Genomic DNA, 24,353 nt, shown 5'->3' on the forward strand with positions numbered 1-24,353 from the left:
CAACACCAAAGCAAAATCCAATTCTCTCTTGAACTGCTTCTCTGTGCCCGTTGTTAAGGTGTTCCCACCGAGCCCAAACAGCAGCAAGCCTGCACACCTCATTTGGTCCTCTCCTGTGGAAAGGGGATTAGTGGCTGCTGATGAGTCCTGAGTCAGTCAATTGACGGATGCATCAGAGGCAGCCTGTCATTAAAGGGTTCATCAGTCAGGGACTGCAGAGGCTGCCTGTTTGCCCTGGGTGCAATGTTCTCTCCATTTGTCCACTATTTGAACACCCAGTTCACCAGGCTCCTGGTCATCAGTCACATAGAGGGAGGAGGCCAAACAAACCAATCTCTTTAGTCACTCAGATGGACGATCCACCCCCACACACAAACACAAACATACACTCACACACACACACACACAGTCAGTGCACCTCCAAGCCACAGCGCCAAGACCTGTCGCCACTAAAGGCTCGGACTGGGTCAGTGAGGTTAAACCAACCCATTTAAACACATGACCCCTCGCTGGTCTACAGTAGTTCCTCTTCATTTAATCAGGGGAACTATGGGTAAAGGGCGGGGGCGGGGGAAGGGATTGGGGGTTGGCGACGCAGTGGGGGTAGCGTCTACTTCAGTCGTCTGCTTAGGACCAATGAGGGATGGCTCCCGTCACATTTCACCCCATTACCTGAGCTGAACCCAGCTCCGTCATGCTGCCTGTGAGTGTGCACTGCCGCCCAGTCTCTCAGAGGTGACAGACTGACAAATGTGACCGGTGCCATTAGCCAGTCCCCAGAAGAGGAGGAGCACCATTAACCCTAGTTAGACTAGTCACACAGCAGCCCCAGGACAAATGAGCTCAGCTGCCTGGCCGAAGATGGAAGTGAAGTAAGATGTGTTGTGTATGATGTGTTATGATTTACAAAAACATTTAATAGTAAAATTAGCAAACATTGTGATTGGAAAGGGAAAGATCCATGACTAAGGATTAAATCGTTTTCACTCTGTCACACAAACAACTGCAAGGCATTTAGCTTTCACATTAATACACACTCTCTGATCCAATGAGACAAATTACAAGGTCACACAGATTCTTAAAAGGCTTCTTTTATGAGTCATTAATGTGCGATGGAGGTTTCTTTTTCAGTTTGTCTTTGGCAGCGTGTTACATTTTTTTGTTCCCCTCACTCACCGCCATCCAGTAGTGTAGTCACAGCCCCTGTTTAAGATCAGAGAAGCCTCTGCTGCTTCTGTGGGCTGGGGCAGGAAGGTCCATTTGAGCTCCAAGCTGCGGAGGAAAATGAGAGACACCACTTCTGTAATTAAAGGCAAAACAAAAAAGTGGGGTTGCGTCCCATCAGGCAGTGTGCCGTTCTCCACAGGCCACATGTGAAGACAGCGAGGAGGTGGGAAGGGTGAAACTGGCAAGTGGATGTAAAGTGGATGTTTACCACGAACCGACAGGAAAATTCCTCAAATGAGTCACTCTGGACTGCAACAAGCAGCAGAAGCGTCACCAAAGGGCCCCATGAGTGAGCTAAAGCTAAAGTGTGAAAGTCAACAGGCATAACGCATGGGCTGAAAGTCACACTTTTTTTTTTTTTTTAAATCCAAAATGCCCATTGATTTTTCCCCTCTGGATAGAAGTCTGGCACCAGCGAAGCCTCTGCAGCCTTCATCTTCTCCATCTCATAAATGGCTAAACATAGAGCGGGCGGCTGCAGAAGTTGATGGAGAGCCACTAATGTGTCAGAGGAGGCTTCTCCCTTCCAATTTACGCAGTGGAAGACGGTTGCCAAGCTGCAGTCACACCCACCCGACCGTCGTCCCTGATGTGCAGCGGGCTTTTTTAACGCAGCTTTTTGCGGGTCACAAAGTCATTCTTTTTCACGAGTTCTATGGGTTTATAAAAATTCCCGATGATCATTCAGTGTTCACCGGCTGGCGGTGGACGGCTTTGTGCTGCGTGTGACCTGTTCTTTTCTGCAGGAGTGAACTTCGAGACGGATGGGGTCAGGGGCGGAAGAGAGAGGGAGACCAAGTGGGCAGGAAGAGTGTCTCAGAGTGCTTTAAAAAAAAAAAAAAAAAACTCTCCTCTCCATACATATAATTGAGCTCGAATGCATTCATAGTGGCCAATAGCCAGTGTTTTTGTGTGCATGGCTTTAACAGGGGGCAGAAATAAAAACATCACCTAGTGGCAAGGGGCAAAGCCCAACTCCCTCCTACCTCTCCTCCTCCTCCTTCTGCGCATCCTTTCACTCTCCCACCTCTCTTTCATCCTCTCTGTTCATCTGAAACCCATATATCAGCATCTCAGGGTCCCAGGGAGACGGGGTGAGGGGAGCAGCAGGGCTGAGATTCCGGCACATTCTTGGGGAGTCTCCCCCACCCCTGCTGCCGCCTGCTCTCCACCCCATTGCTGTTAGAGAGAGAGAGAGAGAGAGTGAGAGTGCCAGTGGCACCCCTTTAAAGCATGGCAGGTTCAGAGGTTAAAGGCGTCTCCGGGTTACCACATTTGCAGCTCCGGCAACAAAGAGAGAGAGAGGGAGAGTAAGAGAATTAGAGAGAGAGAGAGGTAGAGAGAGAGAGAGAGGGAAATAGAGAAGGGAGAGGGAAAAGACGGAGCGGGCCATCCCGGTGATGCTCAAAGCGGGCAGCCAGCCGGGGCCTAATGTGTATTAGCAACACAAAGAGCGGAGGGGAGGGCTGGCCGCCGAGGGGGCTTTGATTTCGCCGAGATTTATGGGCGTGATGAAATCAGGCCTGAATGCGGCCGGCTTCCCCGCTTTCTCTATCATTTACTCACATCTGAAGCTCCGGCTTTTGTTCTGGGAGACGGACTTTCGGGGATAAAAAGGCAACAAATCTGAGGAGAAAAAAAGGAGGGGAGGGGATCTCTCTTTTTTGCCCTTTTCTCCTCTTCTGCTTTTTTTTTGGGGAGGGCAATTTTAGGAGGGGATCTCAAGGCAGGGGGGTGGTGGGTCTTGAAATGTTCCTTTCAGGCAACTGTTTTAGCTGGCTCCAGCCTTTGACAAATGTGCCACATTTCAGGGAGACAGAGAGAGAGAGAGAGAGAGAGCAAAAAGGAAAGAGGAGAAGGTGCACATGCTTATCTTCTCCAGCTCCACAGCCCATCCTTTCTGAACAGTGGCTTATGCTGAGTTATGGTAATACATCCCATAATACAGGGTGGCTACCTTATCCCCCGTAACCAAGAGCACACTCTTAACATCCCACAACAGTATCTGTATTCTAAATACAGAGTCCAGCATGGATCCTGGACTGGGATGACCATCCTCCCCCTCCCCCAGTCCATTCCAGACCCAGGCGGTGAGCCTCTGTGCTGGGCAGACTGTCCCCCGTTGACCCCTGGAGTGATAAATCACCCGAAGGGTTAACCACGTTTGAAATGGAGCTGTGAGACCATTATGGGCCCCCTGAGTTTTCTTGACATTGCCAATATGTTATCAGTATGCTCTGGGGAAGTCCTCTTCTTCTTCTTCTTCTTTTTTGGTTCTCAGTGGGCATTTTTGGGTTAAGGAAGTCATAAAGTTGGGAGGAGAGGGGCCTTTTGAACCTGTGAGGAAAGGTGTAACAAGATGCTGCGAAGAGCTAATTTGCCATGTGTTCTGTGGACACTTTGTTTGTGAAATGGTTTAAGGGAATGGATGTGAATCCTCCCCACACGCTTGTAGACTTTAAAAGCTTTAATCAAGCCAGACATGGGTGTGAATGCTAGGAGTGTGTGTGTGTGTGTGTGTGTGTGTGTGTGTGTGTGTGCGTGTGTGTGTGTGTGTGTGTGTGTGTGTTGTCTTGTTACATATCACCTCACTTAAAAACTTTCTGCCAGCTCTGTGAAGCATATTTTGTCATGTACAGAAGTGTGTGTGTGTGCGTGCGTGAATGCGTGCACGCTTTTGTGTACCGGTATGTGCGTTCTTGTGTGTGTGTGCGTGTGTGTCCTGATGCCATTTTTCCTCACTTGTGATGTGGCACCATGCTATAACCTTCACTGTCTCCAGTCTCCACTGAATTTTCTTTCTGCAAGATTTGTTCGAGGTACCCACCACCAATTGTAGCATTATAAAAGATTGAGCAGGTTGTCAGACTGGGATTTTAATCTTTTTCTTCACATTTCACTCCTTAAAAACAGCTGATGCAATGAAATCCTAATAGTCCAAGGTATAGCTTCATTTCTTACCCTCCTTCCCTCTCAAATAAAATAACTCTGATATTTGAGCTGAGAAGCATTTACAACACAGCATTAGTTCCTCTTTTGTGACACTAGTGAAATTTTATTCCTACAGTAGGGTAAAGGATTTAGAGTCGGCCTAAGCCACCAGATCAAAGCCACATGTTTGAATCCTATTGCAATAATCCAACACGATGGCAAATTTTGCACGTTTAATAACACTGAAAGAGGATTAGCATGGTGTTACATATGTCTCTGGGAGAGAGAATTTAAAAGCTGCCACAGTTGGTCCTCTGTGATACAACTGATATGCAAGCTACTATTTCCCATGAACTGTGTTGTAATGCACAGAACTATTAACCTTTTTATATAGATGGACCACAGCATTCTCACTCATAAATGTGCAGCAACCCCCCTCTGGTGGTTGCATTTGAATGGTGCACCATATCCTTACAGCAGCTAACATTCCAAATGAGTTGAGGAGCATATCAGCCTAAAGCAACACTTTGGTATCATAAATGGCAAAGCCTCATCTGTTCAAAATGAACGATCTTACCACGCAGACAGCAGGTTATACATTTTCTTACATAGTCTCATGTGAGTAGCCTGGGGAAAAAAACCCCATAAAATGTCTAGTAGTGAACCATTAAGATTACCAGCAGTGTAAAATACCATGACCAAGACAATAAACAAACTACAGTTTAATCCTACCCCTCGCTACTCCCCCACCACCACCACCACCACCAGCACCACCACCACCACTTCCCCCTCCCACGCCGCAAACAGTCTGTGCCGTTTCTCTGAGTGTTGAGTGGGCTGAGATTAGGGTAATGAACGCGGTGGAGAGACAGTGCGATGCATGGTGAAAACGATCATAATTAACATGTTTCAACAATCAGCGTCTAATGGAGATGGATAAGCCCCAGCGTGCCGCAATTAAAAAAAAAAACTCTCACCATCTGGAGATGATAGTTAGAGTTATTAAATGTGGAGAAGAATATGACATGTTTCTATATATATCAATATAGGTTTTCCATTTTTGGACACATAAATATATAATGGCAACCTTGCCACCTTGAAACATGCACTCATAAATTAAATTGAATAAATACAAATAATTTTATAACATATAAATAACATATTTTCAAAACATGCATGAGTTTGGTTTAGGCCTAGTGTAATACAAATTACTTGTGGGTAGTTTCACAGTCAGAGTAAGCGCTTTGTTTCACAAGGCCTAAACATTAAACCTTCTTAAAATATTATGGTTTTTATTGTTTAATCTACATCTGTTGAAGGATAAAATAGTGTTTTGTGACCAATTGTCATTGTAAATTCTTAGATATGTATACTTCCATGTATACTACTATGTTAAATGTGTGTTGGACATTTTGTTGGTAGGCTGTTACTCAGTTCAATGCATATCTCAAGTATTTCCTCTGCTAAATAAGTTCAACTAGCTAAGCTATATTTGTGAACTTATGATTGATTATATTTGTGAACTTATGTTTGAAATCTGAACCACATTTCAAATACCCCTCCCCCCCCCCATTTCCATCAAAGTCTCCTTTCTCCTTTCAGGGAGATACTAGTCTGGAACACCATAGTTCACTAATGTTTCATGTTTCATCTTTCGGCAGATTACCTGCCCAATCAGCGATGACAGGGGATGACCCTATAGTTTCGAAATCTATGCCTGTGGTAGTAGCAATGCCTGCAAATATCGCCTGCTGTTTATTGTTTGGAAAGTTTAGGCGAAGTAGGAAGTAAAGTACTGGAATCTCTGATCTATGTGATTGGTTAGGCTGGACCAATGATTTAAAAGTTAACGCTATGTCTACACCTGTCACCATGCTAGTGTTGGAAAGGTTTCGTAATCGTGAGTGTCCAGACTCTATTCACTTCATGAATGAGTTTGGTTTACCAGGCTATTGGTTTTCTGGTCACAGTAACATTTTGTTAATATAATATGTTGAAGGGTTGAATGTCAATTTGAGGATGAAAATGGCTGAAAGATGTCCTTTGCATGAACAAATGGTATTTCTGCACTTTTTCCCAAATGTCAAGGTTCTCCTAAGTCTAGTCATTATTAAACAACATAGAGTTATCAACAGGGATGTAGTGGTAAAATAAGAGGTGGGTAAACTACGAATTCTGTGATCTCGGTGAGGTGGACTGCGCCATGCTGTATCAGATTTTTAAAAAAGGCATTCAGAACATGTTTGATGATGGTGGAGGTTATTGTACAATGTTTATAACAATACCAGTGGTATTAAATGGTTCATAGAGTGTTGATGAGTGTACATATTGTGAATGTGAATAATACAGTGTGATTTTTGAATGTTAAAATTGGTGAAGTTGCAAGTGGCTCTTTTGAGAGGTGGATACACTCTAATAAGAGGTGGATAAACTCTATTTCTAAAATGTCAAGGGTGGATAAACTGTGTTTACTTGCGTTTAGCCTCCACTACAGCCTGGTTATCAAACATAATCACAGATTTTGAGGTACACAGACATGTGTGTGGAAAATATAAAGCGCTTACCCTGATCGTGAAACTACCCTTATATGAGAGGTTAATACGTATAGTGGCCTACTTATGCATAATTCTGTAAAAGAAATACAATCTTATTTGAACCCTGACTAAACAATTGGAAAATTGATTTGTAATAATGAGTTGCTATCCAGAACCCATTGGATAGGTTCACACTCCTTGTGCACAGCACAAGGACTTCACAAAAAGGCAAGCCAATGCTCTAGAACAGGGGTTTTCAACTGATTGTGAACCAGGGACCACCATTCTGACTAATTAACAGGACCACCACTTAATAAAAATAATGATTCCCACATTGCAACTACATGAATCCATTGTCAGGGACCACCAGCAATGTCCTCACGAACCACAAGTGGGCCGCGGACCACTGGTTGAAAACCTCTGCTCTAGAAAATCATAGAGGCTTTATAATCACAGCTTCCAGTTAAAACATCTTTGGTTGAATTGGGTCAAAATATTGGGTTAAATTGAAAAAAAAAACTACACTGCAGTAAGTTGTGTGGAAACTAGAGCTGGAGACAGCAGAGGAGACGAGTACACTCTGATCAGGCAGGGGCTCTCTCTTTCCTGATGCTCTCCTGCCCCTCCATCACACCTCCTCCACTGATGTCAGCTCATACACTGCAAAAAATGAATCTGTTGATAATCTTATATTAAGATAAAAAAATCTATTTGGTATTGTTTTTAGTATGAAAAGACTTACCTAGCGCTCTCTCGAAAGATCATTTTGACTTAATCTAAGCAGACTTTGACTTTAAGGATTCTTATCAAGACAAATTTGCTCAATGCACTTGCAGACAAATGTGCTTGTTTTTAGGACAAATTTGCTTAACGCACTGGCAGACAAATTTGCTTGTTTTCAGGATGAGATGTCTTAATTTAAGAAAAGTTTGACTTATTTTAAGTCAAATGATTTCATGAGAAAGCGCTAGGTAAGTGTCTTTATACTTAAAACAATACCAACTAGTTTTTTTTTTTTTATCTTGATATAAGATTAATAACACTTGGTTAGATTTATTTAGATAAGCAGTTTTTGCAGTGTAAACATGCAACGATGACTCACCCAGACAGCCACTGACCCCGATGAGTGAACTGCCCCGACACTGCTAACTAGATTTTTACACAAATATTCTTTGTTACTTTTAATGTTGTTTTTATCTGTGTTCTATTTAAAGTTGCTGGCCAAAAGCATCTGCAAAATACCATAACGGCTAGTGACAGAAATAGTTACTTCCCTCATAGTTTCACTCGATATCCACAGCACAGTTCTGAAAGGCGGCTCACAGCAGACCTCTCCATCCCCACAGAAACACTGCCCTGTAGAGGGAGGAGAGTATATTTCAGTCTCATCTAACATATGGGAATCCTGAAGAGCCGCAAAATGCGCTGTGGCTAATTAGCAGAAGCAGCTGTTGCGCTAGGCTTGTTTGATGCTTGGAGGAACTCACATCACTCTTACTCTATAGTGCTGGCACAACTTTAACATCCTTCACCGACTGAAACATCTTCCCCTAGAGTGCCCTTTATGATCTTTTTTAATCGGTTTTATTTATTTACTTAATTTTTATCTTATTTGTTGTGACAGTTTCTTGTTCTATCATTGGCAGAGCTACAACAGCATGTGTTCTGATGTAGCCTATACATAGTTTGACTGCTAGTGACGTAAGGGCTAATAATGGTAGGCCTACATGAGGTGTTGGTGGGCAACCCTTTTAATTACTTGGGGGCGGAACAATTACTTATAATAAATGATGATCTTTATGTCAAACAGAGGCAAATTGCTTGTATAAATCATAATTTCCATGATGTATGCAAACACATTTTTCTGTGTTTATGGAATTCCACATCTTGGTATGTTCACAAAAACAATATCTCGATCAACAATATTTTCAGTGGTGTTTTAAGATAAATCGCGGCATTGAAATCAATGAGTTAATTATTTAACGTGTGTGTGTGTGTGTGTGTGTGTGTGGATACGCATGTTTGATCAGTAGGCTATGCACCTCATCTGTTACCATCTTCCTGCTGCTTGTCCTTCATCCCTTCTTTCTCTTTGCATCAGACAGACACACAAAGTTCCCTCCATAACATATTAGCATTCGTGTTCAGGTAAAATAGTATGGCTGGACAACCAGTCCATGCACTATGGTGGCAAAATTAACTTACATTTGGTCAGGTTGGATTCATTGGTACAGATCCTCATTGACTTCCATTTAAGTAAATCTTTACATATACTTCAAATGACATTCATGGGAGATGGCACCATCTGGTGTAATGGAAGGAATCTCTAGAACATCTGGGTAGAGCACCTCCACTCTGGTATTTCAAAGAAAACCAATTAATCAACCATTTAAACTGAGGCGGTCAATGACGTGCCATGTCACCCTGAAAATTTGAATTTTGCAGTAGTGCTATTACTGATTTACTACAGAAATCTCTTTATAAATAATACTAGGCTACAGCATTTTTACCCATGTCTGTCATTTAAACTACATAAAGCTAAATTGTGCATCATTTGAAATAAGTAACAGTCTCTGCTGTGCCATTAGTGTCATTTACAAGTACTTTTTGGTAAGACTTTAACATTTTTATTCATTGTTATTCGTATATCAATCGAACCAACTCATCTAATGCATTGATTTGCACATTGCTGCCCTTCCAAGGCCTTTATGTCACCACTGATTCTCTACCTGTCTAAACCAAAAATGCCAAAGCACTTCACCTCAGACATAAACAAACACACAAATGTAGTTAAAATAGAATGCCTGTTATTTAGCCACATGCTCTGTGCAAATACTTGAGAATGTATTTGGTGCGTGGTATTGAGCAAAGATGCAACTAAATCCTGAATAGCGATGAGGTAGAGACTTTGCTACAGCTGCTTTGTTTGTTCAGTGCAAAGCCAAAGACAGGAGGCCATCTGGATACAGCTGGTTGCGTCACTTACACTTCCATTTCAATCCACTCAAAAGTGTTTTTTGAGTCATGCTTTTACATGTGAATTACAATTATGAATATCAGTCAAGATTACCACCATCCATATTATAACTAGCTGTACCGCATAGCGGTACAAAATATGACCGTCGCTCAGTCCTGTACATCCTCTAAATCACGCTTGTCAATTTGTCTCCCTCTCATACTCCATCCCCAACTCTTGCAACTTTTCTATGGGGGGGGTTGCAAATTACAAATGAGGTTATGGGCTAGGTTGATGCAGGCCCTTGAGACCAACATACCATAAAAAAAATTGTGATTCTTGGTGCCACGGTTCAGGTAGCAATTTAGGATTTTGCATTTTCTGGGTTTAGGGGGGCCCAGCGCAGGTGTGTTTGTGTGTGTGGGGGTTGTGGGGGGGTAGGGGACCAAACAAAATTTTTCCGTAAAAGTCTAATGGGGCTACATGCCCACCAAGTTTCATGTGCCCCGGTGTTTCGGTGTCCCAGGAATCTATGACCAAAAATTCAGGAAGTTGATGATGAAAAAAAAGGAACAAAAAACTTTGACAATCTCTATATGACCGCTACACTAGCAGCAGTCATAATATCTACTGTTGCTGCTGAATTAACTGACCATGCGGTGTTAGCACCAGCAATCTCACATGGCTCATCAATGATCGGGACGGGTTGCAATTCAAAAATATTATATAGTTCATATCTGTGAATAATAAGCATTTGATAATCTATCTTTGTACTCTATCATTTGTGATTAATGCCCACCGTTGCTACTAAATTAACTCAAAATATTGTTAACATTTAAGCAGTCTCATCCGGTAGGCCTACTAACTTCCTGATGATGGAGACAGGTACCATCATGAGGTAGATTTGACTTTGCTGCATTCCTGTGGTCAGACCAAGTATTACAGGAGGAAACATACTCTTTGCCATTTTATTAAAAAAAGAGTACAGAAGGCAAGATTCTCTTTTTTACAAGAATATTTGGACACAGATACAACACATATAATTGTAATGTTCAACTTACTTCATGACTTAAGCCTACATGCCTATGGTTTTCAAGAATGGCAAATACATAGCACCATTTTTATTTGGAAACAAGGATTAAAAATATAATATGGTACAAATTTTCTTTGATTCATCACACGCACATATGCATTTCAATGGTAATTCAAAGCAATTAAAAACAGACAACAAAAAATGGCTGGGCAGTAACTGAATTTGCTCTTGTGATTGTAAGTCGAGTTAAGTAGTTAATGTGGGATGGTGGGATGAAACCAACACAGTAGAGCAAGACATTTCACCATCTCTCCCCTTTTATGCATAGATATCACTGCACTGAAAAACAATCCAAACGCTGGGGAGTTTGAACCACCTCTAACACATTAAGAACACTATTATATACACAAGTATGTACTGTAAAACATGTTATAAATAGACAAACCACAGACATCATACACACGCTTCACGCTGAGACATTAACTGATGACAAACATGTTTTTTTTTCTCTCTTTGTTTTTTTTTTCCTTCTTAGTAACACATTTAGTGCGTCGTCCACAGATGGCCACCACAAGGTGGCGCTCTGTGGTGCTGCTGGTACCAGGCTGTCCTACTGACTGAGTGAGACTGCTGGGAGAGTGGGTGTCCCCCCCTCTTGCCCCCCTTCCCCTCCCATCCTCCCCCCATCTCGGGGCCGCTGCTCACTCCTTCTTCCTCAGGACGATGTAGATGAGTCCACTGATCAGCGTGAGGGGGAAGGCCACCCAGGCCAGCACGTAGGCGTGCCCGTAGGTGCTCGACTCTGCCGCCGTGTTCATGACTGTGTAGATGATCGCTCCGCTCATCACAAACAAACCTACAAAGACAGAGAAAGAGGGAATGAGAGAGATTTTTATTTTACGTTGTATTTTTGCATTACATTTTGTCGTATTGTATATTCATCACATTGCACTGGAAATATTGCAATACAGCCAATAAAACTAATCGGAATTTGAACATTTGGGAAAAAAAGAATTTGAGAGTTGAGAACTTGGGAAAGAACCCTGGGCCACAACAGTGCTTGTCAATACAAAAAGTGAAGAGACAGCATAAATCCTTCTGGGATGGGTGTGAAGCTCTTGGTGGAAATGATGCGCTGGCCTTTGGGTGTGCACCATGGGCGGATGGATGGATGAATGTTTCTGTGCATGCGTATGAGTGTGTGTCAGAGAGAGAGAGAGAGAGAGAGAGAGAGAGAGAGAGAGAGAGAGAAAGTATGGGTGTAGCGTACATGTGTTCTTATTCGGGTGTATGATGATTGTGTTTGAACTCACTGGCGAGGATCTGGAAAATGGCGGTGAAGTAGAAGCGTCCACCCTTGACCAGGGTGAAGAGCTGGCAGAGGAAGAAGACGAATGACAGCAGGCAGAAGAGTACGGACAGGACCATGAGGGCCTGCACGGCCTGCAGCCAGTCTGAAATACACACACACACACACAGACAGCCAGTGCTGCATCAGTACCCAAAAACATCAAAATACACCTGACCAAGTTCATCACATCAATTCAAACAAGTCAATTCAAACCAAAGCACAATCACAACACAGAGCACAGACATACCAAAACACGGGGTGTGGGTGTGTCTATGCTGTAAGAAATCATCTGTGTATTGCTGCTGTCTGGTGGAATCCAAACCCTTTTTGACAACGCAATATTGACATATTTTCACAAGTTTCACAAGTTTTTTTACATTTCCTCAACACTGGATTTGGAGGTATGAGGTTTCCACCCGACAGCCGCAGTATTTTACATAATGTGTTAGAGATTTGTACACGCTCATGAGATTACATTCAAATGAGACCAAACCAAAGTTGAGTGTTGGGCAGGACCTCACCTTCGCTCATGGACTGTTTACAGTGGTACCCTCCATTCTTGGAAGTACATCCGTACCACAGGTCTGTACTCAGGTCCCCATCTACTATCCAAGCCTGGCACGCCCACATCCCCACAGAGAGACACAGAGACATATAAACATGCACAAGTGGAGGAAATGAGGAGGCAATTAGAAGATGAGAGCCACCATGAATATTAATGCAATCAGAACTACGTGTGTAAAAGATGTAAACAGTAAAAAAAATGTATACTCACATTGACGGCTGTTGAAATTATCAGTAGGATCAGATTCAGAAGGTGGAATACCATTACTCCAGCTAGTACGACCAGCATTTTGGAACCTATCTACAATAATAACGAAAAATGTACAAATTATCAATAAATAAAGTTCAGCTGGGTAGGCAAACGCCCCTGTAATTGTCAGGCAGTTCAGACAAATGCGCAGCCTATGCACTACTTAATTTGTCCACCAGGTTGTACTGCCCACTCAGTTATCCTACCTACATCCCAAAAGGTTTCCTCCTACTTTTTCGTGTCAATATAAAGCATTCCGTTATTTGGATGTATCGATTTTTTAAAGACATTAAACTTTGCAAATAACCAAAAATATCTATGCATAAACTCGGAGACAAGTAAGTACACCCAAAAAAGCTCAATCTGCCATATACACAACTTTCAAAACAACTGTGCCAAAAAGTACAGAACTTTTTCATAAAGCATCAAATTCCTTTCAGTAGTATAGTATTGGGGTGATGCAAGGACGACAGAGTAAAACATACTAAACCACAAAGCGTCCGTTATTACATAAAACAACTATAAAAACAGAATACACATACTACGGTCACAGCTGCAATTAATGATTGTTGTGGTATAAATTTCTTCGCTCAACTTAATTTGTATAGAATTTCTGATCCCACGGAACCCTCAGAACCCAAGATTAAACAAAAAAATATACTAAAAATCAACTGAAAGTTGAGCTGGAAGTTGTATGATCCACTTCAGAATTCGTAAATCCATATGGACGAACGTAGAGGGGTGAGGCTCTGATATTCCGTTATGCGCGGGGAATTATATACTTTATAGGCTACTACTCCCATTAGAAAGCGTAGAATAGAAGTAAACACAAAAAAATACGTAGACAGATCCAACTTACAGATAGCCTAGCAAGGTGTAGAGAAAAAAGATTCCACGACAGCGAAAGAGAGCAAGCGAGAGTAAAGCGTAGCTGCCCGTTTCAGAGTTCCTACTATAGATTCTCAAATCGTGAGTCCTGTATTCCAGATGCAGCAGCACCACAGTCAACTTTTTCAAAACGTGAGAACACCGCCCTGTGAGCGTCGCTACGTCACCACCCAGTCTACTCTGTCCTGTCCCTCTCCCAAACACACACGCCAGGCTGGAGTGGAGCATAAGAGGAAAACACAAGTGACTTCTCTCAAGTAGTGGGCTAGTTGATGTCTGAATTATTGCTTACACTCGTTCTTTTGTTCAATATTTTACTTCAGTTATGCCTCATCTCATGGCAGGGCTTCTTAATTCAAATCTAAGGCAATCATTTCCCCTCTGAATATCAATGCTCTTAAATAATGCATAAATGAACTCTGTTGTTGTGTTTTGCTGTGTTCAGTAAGCACATACATGCTCTTTAATGGCTGTCCATCCTGCTCACACCCTCTCCATGTGCGAGCCTCATGTGCCAGTAGGGTGTGTGTGTGTATGTGTGTATGTACAGTATGTGTGTGTGTGTGTGTGTGTGAGAGAGAGAGAGAGTGTTTGTGAGAGAGCTCCCCTGGAGGCCATGTGGTATGCACAGAATGCCACAGAGTGCTATGGCTCTATTTACCTGAGCTGTCTGGGAGGACGACAGATAGGGTCTGGCTGTGCCAAAGGGCCAGCTTGTGGATGCAACTGAGTCAGCCAGGTCACTTGATAAGTTACAGTGTGTACACGTATGCGCGCACACACACACACACACACACACACACACACATACACACGTACACACGTACACACACACACGTACACACGTACACACGTACACACACACACACACACACACACATACACACTCTCGTACTGTGCCCTCTGAAGTAGTCACGAGGCCCAGCAGTGTTTGTAAATAATACGGCATAGGCCATGTGCCCGTCTTGTTTTGGGTTTCCTCCTTTTGGACGGGTCGCTGCTCCAGTTTGGATTAGAGGTCTGGAGGCAGAGCCTGGCAGAGAGCTGCCCACCACAGAACATGTTTTTTCCCCCTTCTTTTTGTTACTACCCAAGAGATGCATGGGAGGCTGCTGCGGCTCCTGCTGCTCTCGTGGTCAGCTGCCCCATGGATGCAGCGGTGGTGGCCACGGCTGGGTGTTCCACTCCCTCTCCAGCGTGTCCTCCTCCTCCTCCTCACCAGTTGTTATGGTGAGGAAGAAGAGGAGGAGAGGGCCTGTTAGCGTCGGCACTGAACTGTACTGTCGTTAGCGACCGTGCTATCAGGGCGCTGCTAACATCAGCACGTGCGGAACAGTTGGTGCGGTAAAACGCCGCGGAGGTTGATGGATGGGGCCGGATTGGAGTAGGAATGTGGGTAGGGCCAGGTCAATGAGCCAAGGTGCTGTCAGTTTGTGTGTGTGTGTGTGTGTGTGTGTGTGTGTGTGTGTGTGTGTGGTTTGAGGCCTTGAGCTGTGGGTGAGCACACATTTATAGTTAACTTCAGACTCTATTTCACATGAGAAATGCAGGTGATATACTAAAACTGATTGTTTTTTAAGTCTCTATCGTCCATGAAGTTGATTGAATGTATGACAAGCGGCATGCTTCAGTTCACACTGCTGGCTGTAGGCCAGGTCAATGCTCCAGCCAGGAAGGATTAACACAGTGAAATGTGGGCAGAGAGGCCGAGAGTCTGTCGGGCAGTTTGATTTAAGTGTGTGTGTGCGTGTGTGTGTGTGTGTGTGTGTGTGTGTGTGTGTGTGTGTGTGTGTGTGTGTGTGTGTGTGTGTGTGTGTATTCACTGAATTGGACTGGAGGTAGGTGGTGGTGGATGTAGCCTTGATGTGCAAAGTGAGTTTGCCAAGGCGAGAGGAATTTGGCACAGAACGCTCAACACTGTTTCAGAAAGCTGATAAAGCTGCAACATGGTCTCCTCTTTCTGCGGATGCCTGCTCCTTGTGTTACTGTGCTGGATAGTTGGTCATATTATTTACAAGGATGGGCTCAAACATGATAGGTCAGTGCGCTGATTCACCACAGACCCAGGTTGTTGTGTTAGTGTGGGAAGATACTATATATCTGGAACAGGTTAAAAGTCTTCTCAATGTAATGAAAGGCCCAGACGCATTGTATTAAGGTCTGAGAGACCACACAGCTACCTTGTATTACATATTACATCTAGCTGTTATTAGACAAGTCCATGTGCTGACTTAAACATTTCCCCCCATGTTGAAATTAAATTCCGAAATGCCACAATATGCCGCGGTTTTGAGTAAAATGCGTGGGTATGGTTTCAATCAGTGTGTCCGGATTGGCTAATAGAGGCCCCCACGTCTGTCTGTGATTAGCCGGTCCTGCCAGCACAAGCAAAGGGAACGCTCACGAGCGAACCCCTCCGTGCCATGACCTGAGCATAATGACTGATAACGTTGGAAACATTTCAAACAAACACTCGTTCTCTCCAAAAGCGGCCTGTCAGAAATACGGCGTCACTTCGTTTACAAACCCAATTTGCACAATCCAGTCAAACCAGGATCTCTCAACACGTCGGCAGTAGAGGCTGTGAAGTTTTTTCGTCGAGAAACAGACTTGAATACGCACAAAAAAAGCCCTGGCTGTTGTTGTGTGGTGGTCCATTTTAGTTGTTTTTTTTGTTCATGACTTCATACTGGAATCCATTTGCAAGCAGCTGCTGAGTGGATGGAGAACAGAGCAGCCCACTCCCTCACTTTGCCTATCAGCGCAGCGGGAGAAACTATAAAGCCGTGCCATATGCATAAATTCTCCTGGCCCGGAGAAGTGTTTACCCCTTATGCAGTGACGCTGGCCAAAATGGATGCAAAAAAAAAAAAAGCTGGTCCGCATCTGCAGCCACTGGAGAAGAGAGCCTCCTTTCGGTTCTATCGAAACCACATTGTTGTGCCGAGACCTCCTCGTGCTGTCGGCCCAGAACACACCTCTGTTTGTACTCTCGGATTTGGGATTTAGGTTTGAGTGTATCTGATTTGGAGAGGAATCACATGTGCGTTTTTTTATCTTATTACGCACTGCGGTGTGATTTGAGATGCTTGGATGTAACCGATAAGAAAAAAGTCCCCGATAAAGTGCATCCAAGTGTCCGCGAATGTGGACACAGATGCGTATGCGATGGTGCTGAGCCTGTGTCTGCTCCACGGCGATGTGTTAGTCGCTTTTGGGAGGAGGCCCGCGCGTCCATATCTGATCTCGGCATCAGTGCTCCATCTGGCATGCGGAGGTGTCTGGGAGTGGACCGAGGCTTGGACTCAGTGGGAGGGGACGAGGGTGACGTCCATCGGGGGCGGGGGGGGGGGGGGGTGGGGGATGTTTTATGATTAGAGTTGGACACCAGCCCCTGCTGGCAGAGGGAGAGAGCCGCAGCGCAGCTGGGTGGGACGGCTGGACTGGGAATTTCGCAAGTCGAAGGATGAGTGGAGAGGCTTGGTGACGCCCCGAGCTGAGGGAAAAAGGGAGGGGAAGAGAGAGAGAAACAGAGAGAGAGAGAGAGAGAGAGAGAAAGAGAGTCAGTGTGAAATAATGTGGTTGGGTGGGAGGCGGTGTGCTGACCCTGTGAGAAAGCCACTTGGAAGAGGGCGTTATGTCACGATATATCCCGTCACGTCACGTCACAGGGGAGGACATGAGAAACTAACGGGCACAACACTGAGCCCGAAAGTGTAGCTAGGTTAGAAAAGCGCTCACTTGCTCACACTCACTCACACGAGCACTTCCACCCGTACACTCATCCAGCCCTGAAGTGGGTTAGATCAACACAGGTCACCCTGGCGCGGCAAAGTGGACTGTGTGGAGTTTTTCGTGAGCTGCGTTTCGTCAAACGACTCTGTCCTCAGTCCCCCCTCCCCTTCTCTTTCCTTGTCTCCATTTCACACCATTTCAGTTCCTGACAATGTTATCTTATCTATCCGGCATAATAAACCCCTACCCCTATCACCCCCCCCCCCCCCCCAATTTACCCCTTTCCTTTCCCCTCTGCGCGGGCCGCCTTGCGTGCACTGCCCGTTTGAACTCAGCTGGCTTTCGAGGCTTTTCCCCGGCCGCTGTGTTATTGAGGCCCATCCTGTGGGGAAAAGGGTGCCTCTCCACACTGTCCAGCCTGTTTGGGTTTCACCACTTAGTGACTATCAGATATCAGGCCACAGATCAGCCGACTGGAGCGGAGGAAGGGGGCCTCAGCCAGTCCAGGGTAAAAACAGCAGGCAGCACACACACACACACACACACACACGCGCGCGCACACACACACACACACACACACACACACACACACACACACACACACACACACACACACACACACACACACACACTCACACACACACACACACACTCACACAAACATACACGTATAAATATATAGCCTACATCCCAGTACATATGCCTAGTACACATAAGTACGTAGGCACAAATACACACACGTGCTGACTAAGGCACACACATTTGTTTGTGCATCATGTAGGCATACAAACATATATAGACCACATGTGGGAACTCATAATGTAAAAGACACACACACACACACACACACACATAAACACAGAGAATATATATGGTTTCCCTGTGGTTTTTTGTTCCTTTTTGGAGAATATTTTTCTATGTGGGAAGATTTTCTCTGAGGTCAAATTTAAAGGGAAACTTGGCAGGTTTTCCCCCTCTGCTGGAGAAATTGTGCATTATGTTATTTCAAACTTTGGAAAAAGGTAACAATAAAGTACATGGATTTGTTTACAAGCTAGCTAAACGGTTAGCATAAGTTCGGCAGACAATGTGTATGTTATAAGGTAAGAAACATGATTTAAAACAAGTTTCTTGTTTCTCACTTCTCTTTCCGGGACGGTAGTCTCAATGTTGCAAGGTTGGTTTTCCGCCTGGGGACGCTAGGGGCAGCGGGAAAAGTCACCATTTTCACCGGAACAGGTCATTTAACCATCCAAATGATTTCTAAACAGGTTAAATACGTTGAAATAGTTGCCAAGTTCTCCTTTAACGCTCTCACATGCATGGTGCTGCTGCTTCCTACAGCCCAGTGCCCTGGAGGAGCTGGAGGAGTGTATTGACTCACCTGAATTGAAAAGTTCTCTCCCTTCAGTCCATACACACACACACACACACACACACACACACACACACATGCATACACACTCACACGGATATCACGCCATACCTCTCTAGTCAGCCACTCCTCTTTGAGATTACTATCTGCCCTCTTCAGAGATGCCCATCCTCCTCCTCCTCCTCCTCCTCCTGGTCTCTGGTCTCAGAGGTGTGTCTGGGTCCTGTTATAGTGGGCCTGCACGCCTCGACCTGCCAGGCTAAACTTACAAAGCCTCACGTTAGACCGTGACTGAGCCGGAGCTGGCCATTGGCTGGGGGCCTTAATGAGATAACCTGGTGTAGAAGTGTGTGTGTGTGTGTGTGTGTGTGTGTGTGTGTGTGTGTGTGTGTGTGTGTGTGTTTGTGTGGGAGGGGGTGGGTGGGGGGTCAAGCTTTCTACTTGCACCAAGTCAACCTTATACTGCCTCTTTCCCCTCCCCCACAGAAGCAACAACAAAATAAATCACACACACACACACACACACACACACACACACACACATACTCACACACACCCCATGACGAAATCCAGACCTGGCACCCTAACCATCTGAAACATCTGCTAGTCATTATCGTTGGCTTCCTGTTTGAGACTATGTCATCAGCACACACATCCCCTATCGCAGCAGCGGCAGATCGACTGCTAGCGGGAATCATGTGTGGTGATAGCCTTAGGGCCTCGCGAGAGAGAGATGGAGAGAGAGAGAGAGAGGGGTGAAAGAGAGGGTGAGGGGGAAAGAAAAAAAGGAGAGAGAGGGAGGGAGGGATGGAAAGAGAGAAAGAGAGGCAGAGAGAGAGATGAATAAATACTTCCACTGAAATCAACCAGATCTGACACAGACTGACCTCAACCCAAACTGTTTGCTCAAATTAACATCTGACTAAGGATTGCTTGTTTCACCACATTTTTTGTTTTGTTTTTTTCTCTTCCCCTCCTGTGACAGCTTTAGCACATCTCCCTGTTCCATGTCCAACAGCAATATCCCCACGTATCTTATCCAGACTCCATTCTGGACACCGTCAAGCACAAAAGGCAGACAGGAGATATTGTTGTCAGCACCCCTGTGTAGATACAGCAGTAAGCTGTAGCACTGCCAGCGTGAGGTTTCTCACTGAGTGTTTACCCCTCTTCACAAAGCCATGGTCCATGTGCCAAGGCTTTAGTAGGCATTTAAACAGAGCCAAGTCCACCTGGGGTGTTAGAGGCTGATTATTAGCAGCTCTTAACGAACGTCAGGGCATCCATTACAGATAACAACCCTCTGGCTCTCCTCGGATTGGTCAGAGGCATGTGTGAAGGAGGGGTAGGTCAGAGTGGACGAGAAGTGAAAAAACAAAAACAATCTCACTGTAACACACATGGGGACGTGTGGGAGGTGTTCTCCCCTGCCGGTATTAGGAATGGTCTCTGGCTGAGGGCTTGGTCGAGCCGAACTGTCACCTCTGGTCGGGGCGTGGGCTCTGTTTATGCGAGAGAGAGAGAATGCATGCGCGCACGCCTGTATGTGTGTGAGAGAGAGAGAGGAGGAGAGTAACAGAAAGAGATGCATGTGTGTGTATGTGTGTGTGTGAGTGAGAGAGAGAGAGAGAGAAAGAGAAAAAAATGCATGCGCGTGTGGGTGTTTGTGTGTGTGAGAGAGAGAGAGAGAGAGAGAGAGCATGCATGTGTGTGTGTGTGTGTGTGTGTGTTTGTGTGTGTGTGTATCTGATCCTTGGTGGTGTTCCAACAGCTGGAGTTGAGCAGTGAAAGCTGTGGAGCTGACCTCTTTTGTGCGAGAGACGCGGGGAACTCTCCTCCAAGCGTGCGGCCAAACACACAATGATAAGATCGGATGGAGGCTGACCAGAGCTCCAGCTGCTAACAAGCCCTCGCTGAGGCTGTAAGAATCTCTGCACAGCACACCTCCATGTCTTGGGATGGGGCCAGCAGCGATGAAAGCAATGAGACAGCCTCACCTAAGAACAGCACCCAAAGCTGCTACACACTGCTGGATGTGTGTGTGTGTGTGTGTGTGTGTGTGTGTGTGTATTCACACAAACACCACACACCGATATCTCTCCCCCCCCATCTCTCTCATCTCTCTTCTCCCCCTTCCACTCTACCTCTTTCTCTCGTTTTTGCTTTCTGTCGTTGTCGGGATGTTATGAGCAATCCTCATTCCTGGTAATGTCCAGTTGCGTGTGTGAGTAGTGGGGAGGAATCCGACTCCGTGAGCGGGATATGATTTTCGGGGCCAGTGTTTGTGCTGAGGGAGGGAGGGCTCCCTGGCCAGGGGCCTCCACGGGGCGGTAATTAGAGAGAGCTCACCCCTTGCGCGTCTGCCCAGTGGCAGGGTGAGTGGTCAGGCTGCGGTCACTGCACAGCTCTTCACAGACGAAGGGGTTTGGAGAGTGGGTGTTTTTGGGTGCCTTTTGTGTGTGTGTGTGTGTGTGTGTGTGTGTGTGTGTGTGTGCTTGTGTGTGTGTGTTTGAGAGAGAGAGAGAGAGAGAGTGTGTGTGTATGTGTGTGTGTGTGTGCATTGTAAAACAACTCACAAGCTGCTGAAGTGGAGAGGAAAATCATTTTGTTAATTCTTAACATATGGATAAGAATTATGGCTTAAATGTGTGCATGTGAGTGTGTGTGTGTGTGTGTGTGTGTGTGTGTGTGTGTGTGTGTGTGTGTGTGTGTGTGACCATGAATCTGTGTGTGTGTGCACATTTGAGTGTGTGTGTGTCTGGCTTGCTCATCTGGATGTCCTGGGTGTCAGCCAAGAAAAGCCACTCCCTACTTCATTGATGGACAATCCCCATCTCCTCCATTCCTCTCATTTCAGACAAAAGTCCTCCGGCTGAAACACACACACTCACACACATACACACAGCACTCCCCCAAATGCACACACATAACCTCACCCTCTCTCTCTCTCTCTCTCTCTCACACACACACACACACACACACACACACACACACACACACACACACACACACACACACACACACCCCATATGGATACATTAACCTCCTCTCACTGACACCTACAAACTAGATGCGCTCCAAGACTAACAGCCCTCTCCTGGAACGCAGCCATGGAGTATGTTGACATATAAAAAAGGCTGCGCATTCCAAATCAGACCAGACCCCAGCCCCTTCCCCACTCTAACAAAACACTCCCATCTTGCATGTGCCTCAAAACATGTGTTTTTGTTTTTGTTACATTTTTTCTCCATCATAAACGTGCCCTTTTGGAACAATGGCTCGAGCTCTCATTACGATCGGCCCTTCTGAAACTCGACCTCCATTAGGGGGCCAGGTGGAGCTGGGCTCCTGTGAGTCTTTATGTGACTATTGGCCTTAATAAGCATCATAGTATCATAACCCCAAAAAACCTCCTGCCTGCACATACAAACGTACACAGACACACAGACACACACACACACTCAGAGAGACACAAACACACACACATGGCTACACACACAGACAAAGACAAAGACACAGACACACACACACACACACATACCTATAAAGGTATGTGAACATACACAGAGTCATACAGTACATACATTGTGCACCCCAGGTTTTCAGAAAATTATGTTTACTGTTTTCTCTGAGCTTATATGTAAAAGACGTGTGTATGTTTACTCTATTTCCCCTCCACCCCATGCCCCAACACACACACACAGACACACACACACAAACACACACACACACACACACACACACACACACACACACACACACCGACACACACACACCGCTTCAGAGGTCTTGTTAAGAAGCTGTATTTGAATGGAACTCTCAGAACTAACGCTGGTCTAGAAGACAAGAGCAATTTCCTTGTCTTTTTGGCTTGTCCATTCAGATAACCCAGAGCCCCCGTCATCACTGGGGAGCAGGAGGTCAGTGCCTATACATCGCTCATCCCTGAGACAGATAAGGGTGCTGCTGTAGACTAATTCTCGGAGCTCTTCATCCTTTTTACGTCCTGATAAGAGAGCAGTGCCATGATGTTTTGAAGTTCTACTCCAGCTCTTAGGGCTTTTCAAGGTTCTTTTCAGGTTTTCACACACACACACACACACACACAAACATACACACACACACACACACACACACACACACATTCACACACACACACACACACACACAGAGAGAGAGAAACCTACACACACACACACACACCTACACACACACACACACATACATATACACACACACATACATATACACACACAGAAACCTACACACAGTCACGTTTGTGGTTTCTCCCGCCCTGTGCTGACAGCTGGATGATGGAGGAGGAAATAGCTAGCTGCGGAGCCCCTAAACACAGGGGACCCCACAGGCCTGCTGCAGGCATCACAGGCATGCCGGCCCAATTTATAAACACGGCCGCTGGAAAGCTTACGTCTGTGTGTGTGTGTGTATGCGTATTTGTGAGTGTGAGTGTTTGTGTGCTTGGGTGTAAAGTATGATAAAAAGTATGAAAGTGTCTGTGTCTGTGTGTGTGTGTGTGTGTACTTGTGTGTGTGCATGTGTGTGGAAAGCACAACATGCAGAGAGAGACAGAGAGAGAGAGAGTGAGTGTGTGTGTGTGTGTGCGTGCGTGCATGGGTGTGTGTGTGTGTGTGTGTGTGTGTGTGTGCATGGGTGTGTGTGTGTATGTGTGTGTGTGTTTGTGTGTGTGTGTGTACATGTGTGGTGTGGTTTTAGTTATTGTGTCCCTTCTCTGTGTTGTCCTTTGTGGAAATGACTTGCAGACCAGAGGTGGAGTGAGGAGAGCACAGCACCTCATTCAAGCAGAAGGAGATGTCCGGCATATTGGTGTGTGTGTGTGTGTGTGTGTGTGTGTGTGGAGCAGGAATGGATGGCGTATTGAGGCGTAACGTTCCTCTCTGCGCCTCTCCCTCTCCCTCTCCCTCCCTCGCTCATCCTCCCATCCCAGGGGCCCTGCAGGCCTGTGACCTCACTCAGCCGACGCCCACACTCTCCTCCTCCACCGCTTCCTTAAGCGCTTCTCAACCAGCGCCGCCACGGCCTCGGGGAGAACACTAATGCACAATGGAGTTTGGGGGGATTCCTAAGTGTAAACACATGCACCCATCCACACACACACAGAGAGAGAAAGAGAGAGAGAGAGAGAGAGAGAAAGATGATGGACATATTTTTTTGTGATTCATTTTTTATTAATAGTTTTGGAAGATTAATAGAACAAGACTCAAACGTTGACTCATCACATTAAGAACAAACATTTTAACTAAGGAAAACACTTGTACACCACATTAAATAAATGATAAAAAGAGGATGGGCCCATTAAAATAAATACCGATACATGCATTATTGAGCTCTAAGGAGCTCATTCATTTCTTCCACTACATTTGCCCATACAGCCACAGTCGCCCAGTCTGACTGGCAGTTAGCCAGTTAGCCATATATTGTGCATTCATCAATTATTACATGTATCTCTTTATTAAACCAATATTCTAAG

The 24,353-nt window shown here is 45.2% G+C and overlaps 2 protein-coding genes across 2 annotated transcripts in view; both read right to left on the reverse strand.

Moving 5' to 3' along the window:
- Nucleotides 1-10,602: 10,602 nt before the first annotated feature.
- Nucleotides 10,603-13,871, reverse strand: pmp22a (peripheral myelin protein 22a). The gene is made up of 5 exons (XM_042086091.1): nt 13,706-13,871; nt 12,808-12,897; nt 12,554-12,647; nt 11,995-12,135; nt 10,603-11,537 (listed from the first exon to the last, which is right to left on the reverse strand). The coding sequence occupies exons 2-5, from the start codon at nt 12,883-12,885 to the stop codon at nt 11,383-11,385; spliced, it is 468 nt and encodes a 155-aa protein (XP_041942025.1). The 5' UTR covers nt 12,886-12,897; nt 13,706-13,871; the 3' UTR covers nt 10,603-11,382.
- A 5,849-nt stretch (nt 13,872-19,720) lies between these two features.
- cdc42ep4a (CDC42 effector protein (Rho GTPase binding) 4a) overlaps nt 19,721-24,353 on the reverse strand; it is a 29,039-nt gene continuing 24,406 nt past the window's right edge. Inside the window, exon 4 of the transcript XR_006030732.1 lies at nt 19,721-19,731. The gene's annotated coding sequence lies outside the window, so the exon portion shown is untranslated. The remainder of the gene's footprint in view (nt 19,732-24,353) is intronic.

This window comes from Alosa sapidissima, chromosome 3, assembly GCF_018492685.1.
Source record: "Alosa sapidissima isolate fAloSap1 chromosome 3, fAloSap1.pri, whole genome shotgun sequence".
Taxonomy (NCBI): Eukaryota; Metazoa; Chordata; class Actinopteri; order Clupeiformes; family Clupeidae; genus Alosa; species Alosa sapidissima.